Source organism: Macrotis lagotis, chromosome 3 (assembly GCF_037893015.1).
Source record: "Macrotis lagotis isolate mMagLag1 chromosome 3, bilby.v1.9.chrom.fasta, whole genome shotgun sequence".
Lineage (NCBI taxonomy): Eukaryota > Metazoa > Chordata > Mammalia > Peramelemorphia > Peramelidae > Macrotis > Macrotis lagotis.
This window is the reverse complement of record NC_133660.1, coordinates 129066115-129077477: the sequence shown is the minus strand read 5'-3', so window position 1 is coordinate 129077477 and position 11363 is coordinate 129066115. Positions and strand designations below refer to the sequence as shown.

Genomic DNA, 11363 nt, shown 5'->3' with positions numbered 1-11363 from the left:
TTTTCTTTATTAAAAACACATTCAAAGGGCAGCTAGGTGGCACAGTGGATAGAGCACTGGCCCTGAAGTCAGGAGGACCTGAATTCAAAAACAGCCTCAGACACTTAATAATTACCTAGCTGTGTGACTTTGGGAAAGTCTCTTAACCCCAATGCTTTGCACCCCTCCCCCCAAAACCCCCAAACATATTCAATATAATGGCATTTTCTATAGTTATCAATGAATTAATCAATAAGCATTTATTAAACATTATATATCAAGCATTATGAGAATAGGGAGATAAATTTGGGGCAGTGGAAATGTTGGATTTGAAGGCAGGGAAATTTGGATTGTAATTTTGCCCTAGTTACTCACTAGTTGTGTGACATGAGAAAAGTTATTTCATTTCACTTCTATAAACCTTAGTTTCCTTATGTGTAAACTTGGGGTAATAAAACCAGTAGTACCTCCTAGGTAAGGCTAAGATTCAAATGTGATAATAAAAGGTATTCCAAAGTCTGTATATATAAAGCACTTTGCAAACCTCAAAGACTATATATATGTCAGTCATAAAAGAATTACCTACCTGTTTATTATATTTGGAATAGTAACATAATAAAATCCCCACATGCAAGGTTATTTTCCCTCCTGGGTAAGAACTCGGTTACATAACATAGACGCCAGAGGTGAGGGTATCTGAATGTCTTTTATTATTTTTTTCCACATTTATCCTATTTGTGGTTAAACACAACTTCATCTGACAGTTTTAAAACCATTCTTGTAAGTAAGAAAAAAAAGAACAGCATTGGCCAAAATAAAAGGGACATGATGTAGAAGACTTACCAAAAAAAAGGTCATCTCTTGAAAAAGTCTATTTTGAAGAAGCAAACAGGGAATGGAACAGGACAAAACAAAAGGGTTGGGGGGGCAGTGAGGAACAAAACTTTGCAACGGGGTCAAAAATAAAAGAGAAACAGCAGCAAGGATGCAAAGTGCAGATGTGCCTAGGTTTCATCCCCACAAACCATTTGGGAAACTGATGCGGCCGACTAGTCTTTAGATAAAGTGACGCGTTCTATTTGGGAACAAACATTCAGCTACAGATCTTGCAGGTTTTCTATTTTGTTTCAGGTTACATTATATCTACTTTACAGCGACGTTACCTGGAACAAAGAATGTATGCAATACATGATTGGTTATGAGTCCTTACAACTACAGGAGAGACCTTACCTAAGTGGTAATGATTGTGTCTGTTTCCTTTTCGCAATGAACAATGAGAAGCTGCAATCTCTCCTCTCAGAAGTCCCAACAGCCTTTTTTTTTTAGCTAGAATATAAAACGAGCAAATCCCCAGATCTAACTAACCCTGTCTCATCTTTGTCATTTTTTTCAATGAGTTGATTTGTTTCCCTCTCTCCCCCTCAAATGACCAAATAACCAGCTTGACCATTCCCTCACTGAACTGATTGGTGGTTTGCTTGGATTAGTTATTCTAGACTTGATTTCATCCTTCCCTTCCCATCTCACTGCTTTACTCCTTTGGGAAGGGAACCCAGCAGTATTTGGGAGCAGGATGTTTTATCTGGTGCTCTAGGAAAAAGACCTGATGCTGTAAACTTTATTTAAAAGGCATCCTGCAGGGATGAGATGTGAGACTGAGAGGGATAATCCAGCTAATGGTGCCTTTCTAGTTATCATCACTCTGTTCACTGACATTTCCTTTTTTTTTTACAGATCAGATTTTAATTAAAAAAAAATACACAAATATCTGCCACTTGGTTTAGAGTTTAAAAACTGAGAACTAATTTTACTGTGTTTACAACTCAACAGTAGTAAGGTTAAGAATAACACATACATTTCACTGACAGTTTCATCTTTTTTGGATTTTCACAGAATAAAACTGCATTCTGGTGGGTTTTTCCCTCTCTTCCCACCAAAGTGATGTGAGTCCTGTATCTAACTGAAGATACTTAAATATTTCTTCGATCATTTCCATTCTACTATATTATGAAAATACCAGGCTTCAAGCAAGGTACTAATAAATACTTAATTAAAAACAAATAAACAAAATCCCTGAACGCCAACACAAAACTTAAAAAACCCTTCCCTCCCCACCCTATCCCACCTCCCCAATAAAGGCCTCAACATCACCCTGACATGGCAGAGATTTCATAGTCACTGGCAGAGGTGATGGGCTTCCCCATCATCCGGATATTCTTGGCATTGGTGATTCTGGCCATCATACACACTGGCTTGTCAAAGTATTTCACCAGGGCAGGCTCAGTTAAGAGGGAGGCCAAAAACTGCTCAAAGGTGATGGCCCAGTCCCTGTCTAGGCTGTTGCTTCGAGGAAGGGCTGTGGTGCCCCGGCCACTGCGCACCAGGACGGTGTCATCCCCAATGTCCTCACAGTGCAGCTTGTCTTCCTCATGAGAGCCTGCGCTCAGCACCGAGTAAGATGACATGGAGCTGTCATCTTTGGTATCGTCATCTGAGATGAGCATGGAGGAGCCGGCCCCATTGTCTCGGGGGGAAGAATCCTCCAGCTTGATGTCCTCCATTTGCCCACCCAGGGGACCCTCTGAAGGTTCCTCATTGTCCATGGCCAAGCTGGTGGGTAGCAGCTCACCTGGCTCTACACAGTAGGACTGACTGGGTCCTTTCTTGGGGAACAACATGCTCTGAATTCCCTGGACGCAGGGATGACTGCTGCCTCCACTCTCACTCTCTTTGGCTGGCTGACTGATAAAGAGCTTGCCCACTTCTCCAATCTCTAGTAGCAGGCTGGTCACTGCGGCAGTGGCATGGTACAACTCCTGCTCATTTGGGTCTTCACTAAACATGTTGTACATTGTCTTGCACAGTTCAATAAACTGTCCCTGAGGATAAAACAGGCAGCATTTTATCATTACATCACAGGAAGGTACATGCAGAGGTCTGACCTGGGAAAAGAAAGTCATTACAGATAATCTTCCCTAGAAGATATACCTCATAATCACAAAAGCTCTCTTTTTAAGTTATTGCAATTTGATATAGTCATTGGAGAAAGGTTCTTAAGCTGTTTTGTGATTTACTATGGGCACTCTTATTGAACCCCAGGGATGCTGTCAGAATAATTTTTTTTAGGTTTTTTTGCAAGGCAAATGGGGTTAAGTGGCTTGCTCAAGGCTACACAGCTAGGTAATTATTAAGTGTTTGAGACCAGATTTGAACCCAGGTACTCCTGACTCCAGGGCTGGTGCTTTATCCACTGTGCCACCTAGCCGCCCCCAGAATAATATTTTTTAATAAAATTTTATAATGGAAGGGAAATTAAAGATTTATTTTTCCTTACCATGGATCCCCTAAAAATCTATCTACAGTTCCCTTGGGGGACCATGAACCCCATGCTAAGAAACTCTAACCTATGATGTAGAGCTAAAAGAAATTTTTGAAAGTAATCTTATTTAATCCATTCTTTTTTTTTTCCACTTGAAGAAACTGAGGTCTAGGGAGGTATCATTCAAGTGGGTATTAAAAGAGCCAAGATTTGGATTAGATCTTCTCTGACTTCAAATTCAGCATGTTTCACTGGACCAGGCTGTTCTTCAAGTCCCTTAAAAGTTACATCAGAATGCTTAGGATTTCCTACTTGTATAGCACAGGCATCTGTGCTTAAGAATAACACTGGCTATTTAGAATCTAAAATACTCATGATGCTAATACTTCTCAGTTGAAATTCACTCTATTTCAACCAGTAGCAATTATTAGTTTAGTCTGACTTAGATAATGTGGAACACAGGTCACCCTTTACATCCAATCAGTAGAATTTATCAATTCTACTTTCAAAATATTTCTTGTAACTGTCTTTTTCCTTTTGCTCCTATGACCAGCATCCTAATTCAAGCCTTCATCATCTGAATTTTTTAATGTTGAAGTATTTTATATAAATATATATTTGTTTGTTTTCCAATTATATAGAATAGTAGTTTCTACCAACCATTTTTTTTGGCAAGTTTTGAATTTTGCAGTTTTCTCCCCTCCCTCCCTTCCCTCCCCCCAATAAAAGTCACTTTGATAATCTTTATATTGCTTCTATGATATGCACAGATCAATATTGAATGTGTTGAGATGAAAAAAATGTATATATTGAAAGGAAGAAAGAAAATATTAGGGATAGCAAAATTATGTAATACATAAGACAACTTTTTAAAAATATGAAGATAATATTCTTTGGTCTTCATTTAAACTCCACAGTTCTTTCTCTGGATACAGATGGTATTCTCCATTGCAGATACCCAAAAATTGTCTCTGATTATTGCATTCATGGAGTGAGCAAGTCCATTAAGGTTGATCATCTCCCCATGTTATTGTAAAGATGTACAGTGTTCTTCTGGTTCTGCTCATCTCATTCAACATCAGTTCATGAAAGTCTTTCCAAGTTTCTCTGAAATCCTATCCCTCCTGATTTCTAATAGAACAATAGTGTTCCATCACATACATATATTGTAATTTGTTCAGCCATTCCCCAATTGATGGACATCTCCTTGATTTCTAATTCTTTGCCACCACAAACAGGGTTGCTATGAATATTTTTGTACAAGTGATGTTTTTACCCCTTTTCATGATCTCTTCAGGGTATAGACCCAGTAGTGGTATTGCTGGATCAAAGGGTATGCAATTGTCCTTTGGACTTAATTCCAAATTACTCTCCTGAAAGGTTGGATTAGTTTACAACTCTACCAACAATGCATTAGTGTCCCAGATTTCCCACATCCCTTCCAGCGTTGATCATTATACATTTTGGTCATATTGGCCAGAGGTGTGAGGTGCATAATCTGATTTTTTTTTTTTTTTTGGTTTTTGCAAGACAAATGGAGTTAAGTGGCTTGCCCAAGGCCACACAGGTAATTATTAAATGTCTGAGGATGGATTTGAACTTAGGTCTTCCTGACTCCAGGGTTGGTGCTCTATCCACTGTGCCATCTAGCCACCCCTTATCATCTGATTCTTAAGACTACTGTAATAGTCTACTAACTTGTCTTGCTGTATCCAGGCTTAACTTTTTCCAAAAAAGTGCAAAAGGATATTTCTAAATTAGAGTTCTTATCATATCACTCCTCTACTCACCAGTCATTTCCAATTGTCTCTTAAGATTTAGATAAATGAATGCTCTAAAAAAAAAAACTGAGATAAATGGAAACTTAGAAATTCCTAGTTCCTGTCTTCATGGTTTTTGCACATGCTCTCCTTGATGTGTGTAGAATTCAATCCTACCTCAGAATGTATCCTCTATCTCTCAGAATTCTTATTTTCCTTCAAAGTTCAGTTCAAATGCCACTTTATTATTATTTTTTCTTAGTTTTTACAAGGCAGTGGGGTTAAGTGGCTTGCCCAAGGTCACACAGGTAATTATTAAGTGTCTGAGGATGGATTTGAACTCAGGTACTACTGACTCCAGGGCTGGTGCTCTATCCACTGTGCCACCTAGCCACCCCTTTCAAATGCCACTTTCTTCAGAAGACTTGTCTAGATTTCCCCACTTGCTGGTATTTTCTCTCCCTTCCCATCATCATCAAAATTACTATTTATAATGACACAGGCATAAAATTGTGATCAGGTACAACCTTTGTCAGACTACTTCCTTCCTTGGGGAGAGAGAAGGGAAAGGAGTGTGGTAGAAAAATGGGGAACTCAAAACTATCTTTGCATGTAAATGGAAAAAATGAAATAAAATAACATAAAAGAAAATAAAGATAGGCACAGAGAGTGGACATGTGAATTCATTGATTTAGGGAATGGAATTCCAAGAGAAATTCCCTCCACCTATGCAGGTAGGTATATCTTTTGCAATATATAGAAACAGAGAATTGCCTAGGGCACTTAGAAGTTAAATATCTTGTGTCAGAAACAGGATTAAGAACAAGGTATTCCTAAACCAAAACTACTACATTGACTACACCACTCTGACTCTTCCTTTATATAGATTCTATACATTTCTGCATAAAATTGGTTCCCTTTCTCCTAAATATAATGTAAGCTCCTAGGGCCAGTGATTATATAATTTGTATTTTTATCTTCTTGGTAAACAGTAGGTGCTTAATAAATGTTGAATAATATTGATAATAGCTAATAAGAACTAGCATTTATGAAGTGCTCACTTTGTGTAAGGCACTCTGTGAAGTGCTTTGCATACTTTATCTCATTAAATCTTCCCAAGAACCCTGGGAGGTAGGTGCTGTTATTATCCTCATTTATCAGATAAAGAAACTGAGGCAAAGGTCAAACAGACTTATCTACACAAAATACTGAGAGCTTTGCTTGAATATTCTAGACCAGTGGTATCAAATTTAAAAACTGATTTCTGTACCACATATTGATATGTACCACATATTTGCTCTGAAACATTGTAGGATGGATATTGGGGGATCATGTGGGTTATCCAACAATTATCCCTGGCTCTTGTCTTAAATCTAGTTCTTCTTTTTCCCTAACAAATTTCTTAGATCTTATTCTTTATATGATTTTTTCTTTTGCCTTTGCTTGCCTATAAGGCATTACAGACTGTTCTTAATCACCAAATGTCTCATTTCTCCATTGCTCTTTATCTTGAGTGTACACATAAGCTCCTGATTTCGTCATGGGAAGGAGGCCACAGTTATCTTAAAAGTTTCTGTTGAGGGGCGGCTAGGTGGCACAGTGGATAGAGCATGGGCCCAGGAGTCAGGAGTACCTGAGTTCAAATCCAGCCTCAGACAATAATTACCTAGCTGTGTGGCCTTGGGGAAGCCACTTAACCCCACTGCCTTGCCCCCCCCCCCAAATCAACTTAAAAAAAAAAGCTTGTGTTGAGAGGATCAAATGAAATAATATTTGTAAAATACTTAGTACAGGGCCTATCATAATAAAAGCTTTCCCCCCCCTCTCTTGTTAAGAGTCTGTAAACTATAGTTGTGAGTCAGATATGACCTACCATCTGTTTTTGTATTGCCCACAAGTGAAGAATGGTATATATATTTAGGTTTTTGCAAGGCAATGGAGTTAAGTGACTTGCCCAAGGCCACATAGCTAGGTAATTATTAAGTGTCTGAGGCCAGGTCCTCTTGACTTCAGGGCTGGTGCTCTATTCACTGAGCCAACTAGCTGCCCCCTGGTTTTTATATTTTTAAATAAATAAGTAATGAGCCAGATTTGATCCTTAGGCTAAAGTTGTCTACAAAGCATCCAGGTGGAAATGGGTGATAGTGAAAAGTCAGTTACCTGGTTCAATTTGGGTAAATCCTTTGAATTCTTTGACTTGGCTTTATTCTCTTGGGTCCACAGTCTCAGGTAGTTACGATTGTCTTGGGAATTCATCTTCTTCCCTAAAATATAAAGGTTGAAACATAAGGAGGTAGCCTAATTGGTGATCTATAAACAAGCAAAAAATTAAAATTTTCTAATTTAATTTAAAATTTTAATTTAATAATAGTATATTAATAATTAAATATACCTAATTAAATCTAGGTATAGGTATACCTTTGTCTGACTTGAGACTCACTGTAACAAACCCATCATCAGCATTTGACTTGGTCCTGCTCTCCAGGCCAACCACTAGGAAGTATTCAGAAGAACAATATGAGATGTTAATGAGTAATTAAGATTTGTCAATACATAGCAAAGCAAAACAAAACATAATGCTCAAAATTTATAGTAAAGCACCAGAAGAATTTGACTTCAATTTCTCAAGTGAAGCATGTCTAAACCAACACAGAAGTGGAATGAAAAAGATGCTGTCCAACATTGCAAAAATCTAGACTAAACTCACATCTAGGTTAAATCCCTTTGTAACAAAGAAAAAATATTAAGCAAAATTGATTGATAGCATATGAGTGTATGCAACATTCCACCCCATTGTACCCCATCTCTTTACTGAGAAGAAAAAATATTTCATTTTCTGTTCTCCTTGACTGATTGATTATTACAATTTCTCAGAGTTCAGATTTCTTTTATTGTTCTGATTCTACTTATATTTCATTTTTAAGGTGTTTTTCCTTCTTTTTCTTTTTTTCAAGGCAATGGGGTTAAGTGACCTGCCCAAGATCACACAGCTAGGAAATTATTAAGTGTCTGAGGCTGGATTTGAACTCAGGTCCTCCTGACTCCAGGGCCAAAGTGCTATTCACTGCACTGCCTTGCTGCCCCTTAGGGCATTTTTTTCAAAGGTCCATTTTACAGTTTTGAAAGCAGCTAGCATATTTTCACTTGATATCTGGTATTCTTCCAGAGTCTATGAACTCTAGAAGTCACTTGTTTAAAGAAATAAGGTGTATTTAGAAGAAGGACATAGGAAAGGATAATAAAATATTGTATTGTTTTCATAGTAGTATTAAATGTAGTTGTAATTTTGAATTGGAAAAAACTTTATTAAAGATTTTATTTATTTTGAGTTTTGAATTTTACAATTTTCCCCCTAATCTTACCCCCCCCCCCGAAGGCAATTTGTCAGTCTTTATATTGTTTGCATGGTATACATTGATCCAAATTGAGTGTGGGGAAAAAAACTTTAGAGAATATTTAGTCCAATCCCATTATTTTGTAGGTGAAGAAAGTGAAGTCTGAAGGAGGAAAGGAAATTTAGGGAATGAATCATAAAGGGACAATTCAATGGCATAGCCAAGAGCTAATTCAAATCTAATGTTAACTGTCTATTCTTCCCTATGTTTATCTGCATTTTTGGAATTCTTTCAGTTTTAGAATGCCATTTCAAAAATGGGACTTTCTAGGATATACTTAAAGCTTCACAGAGTTTCATAGGAAGACAGACATTAAAAAAAAGATATGAGAAATAAAAGTATTTGACCAGTCAGTTGCAGGGGCTAACAATCCCTTTCCCCCATGGGTTATCCCCACTCTCCTCAAAAAAAAATCCAGGCATCCAAACTTGTTTATGCAATATAATAAATTTAATCCCATAGGCAACTTTAAGTTAGGATGCTTTATTTGTAATCAGAAGACCTTTGTTGAAATCTCAGTCCAAGGACTTAAAGTTTCCTTCTCTGAAAAACACTGGAGTAGGATAAGATGACCTCTAAGGTCCCCTTCAGCTTTAGGTCTATGACAATTTTATAATATTAACATGTGCCCATAGCTAAATTCTTTTCACAAGGGATGTGCAAAATTGTCATATTATTATAGATGAGGGAACTGAGGTCACAGAGCAAGTAAGTGCCTGAGACTGTATTTAAATTCAGGCGTTTTTAACTCTAGGTCAGCCTTTGATCTATTTAATTGCTTTGATGGTTCTGGAAGCTCTTTGCCTTTCCTATGATGCTGTAGTTTTGAAAGGAGGTCAGAAAAGAAGGAAAAAAGGAAAGGAAAGGAAAGGAAAGGAAAGGAAAAACCTACCATGAGTGCACTCAGGAGTGATGTCTTCAAAAAAGTACTGAGTGGCTTCAAAAGCAGAATCTGGCTCTTCTGGATCAGGAGATGGCTCTAGGGAGGGAAGAGGGTATAGTTACTCAAAATGTGAATGGATTTTAAGATGGATCTCATCTCAATGAACCAGAGACACCTAACACTCTGGTATTAGAACATGAGATTTTGCATGACCTCCCCTTGGGCTTCAGTTTCTAAGGAGATCATTGCCTAGGTCCCTTTGCACTGAGGAACAAATGAGAAGGAGGAAAGTTGTTGGGAGTTGATGTGGCAAGCACAAAATTGAGGGCCAAAGTTCCCCTTTGATTACTGCCACAGCTAGGAGTTGTGATAATAATTTACAGTATTATGCCTAGTAGCCTTCCCCTTCAAAATTACCCTTTCTGGCTAATGCAGCGTTATTATTGTCTTTCAGAAAAGTCCTAGTGGAACTGACAATTGTTATCATTAACCCCCCAATCATGCCAAAATCCGCCTGTACTTAGTCCAGAGGCTAAGATTATATCTACAAAAAGTGATCCTTATGGAGAGTTTAAAAAAAAAAAAGAAAGGATGCCGGAGCCAGGCACTTACAGTCTGATTGTGTATCTCTCTCATTACTGAATGAATGTTGAAACTGGACTTCTGACTTTGGGGCATATGAATTGGACAGCTGTTGGCACTGCTGCCAGCAGGAAATCATAGGCTGCTGGACTAAAGTCCCCAGAATGGATGGATAGATGTGTTTGGCTAATTACATTTCCTAAAAAAAAAGTATGCAATCTTGGACAAGCTGTCAAAAGGCAAATTGGTTTGTTATTACAGCTGTGTAAATATTCAGTGAAGAATGAAAACCACATTTGCAGCAAATGAGACTCTCTGTGGGAGGGAGAGAGTCTTGTTATGTGAGCCAAGATTGTCTTGGGCACTCTTTTAAGAGTCACCTTGTATTCTCATTAAACAACTTGGCACAGGGTGCCATGATTTATCACAAAATAAATACCTATGGGCCATGTTGCCATTAGCAACATATGCATTTATAGGAAGCAACATTAAAAAGTGTCCCTCCTATTCGTATAACCATACCTCTTGGACACCTGGTGGCTGGCTACACTAAGAATGCTACCTTCCAAGAAACTTCCTCATGGATACCAGATATTTTTCCATTCTAAGTTATTTTATGCTAATTTCTGCATTCTCCTTGTTTATCCTCTTTGGAAGTACAAATTTTCCCTTGGAACACTTTAGTATGAGTGAGAATCTTTTAAATTAAAAATAAATACCAAAGCACTTACTGGTTATCTGTGGGTGAATGAGCTACTGAAGATGGTCAAAAATAAGACCACAGACTTGGCCTCCTCACAACTGAACCCAGGGTGGTTCCTGAATGATGGGATCCAACACAGGGTATCCTCATCATTGGTTTGCAACATTAAGCAATGTCAAGAACACACTACAGGGTTCACTTCATTCCATGTTTTTTCTTTGATATTAAGCTATTATTAATAATAAATATCAATATTTAATAAATATATTTAATGATAATATACAACATATATTATAAAATATATAACAAATAATATATAATATAATATATAATTAATAATTAATATAATAATAATAATGAAATAATACTATCCATGCAAAATACACATTTCAGGGTTTAAATGTACTGTACTGATGTAGCAGAACAACTTACTGAATTTAAATTCCTCTTCATTTGTTAATCTTATCAAGTTAGTGTTTTGTGTGAAATATATTTTCATGCAAAAAAGAATACTGGCTACAATGACAAAAATCACAAAGCAGGGGAGGAGGACAAGAGGTTGAAGGAAGGAAGTATTATGATGTGTCCTGTTTTCATCTTCATTCATTAATAGACATTTTTTCCTATTTTGACAACTATTCATTTGTTGATTCACTGTTGCTCTTAGGAAAACAAATAAAATCAGAAATCTGAAGCTAACAGTTGAGGCTCAGATTGGCTCTTCCCAGAAGTTTTCCTTTGA

General features: G+C 37.3%; 1 protein-coding gene across 1 annotated transcript in view; it reads right to left on the bottom strand.

The window, feature by feature from the left end:
• Positions 1-666: 666 nt before the first annotated feature.
• Positions 667-11363, bottom strand: part of TBC1D9 (TBC1 domain family member 9) — a 130510-nt gene continuing 119813 nt past the window's right edge. The window contains exons 18-21 of the mRNA XM_074229257.1: positions 9346-9432; positions 7477-7551; positions 7219-7322; positions 667-2858 (exon numbers count right to left, since the gene is read on the bottom strand). Of these exons, the coding sequence (XP_074085358.1) occupies positions 2127-2858; positions 7219-7322; positions 7477-7551; positions 9346-9432 (998 nt within the window). The 3' untranslated portion in view covers positions 667-2126. The remainder of the gene's footprint in view (positions 2859-7218; positions 7323-7476; positions 7552-9345; positions 9433-11363) is intronic.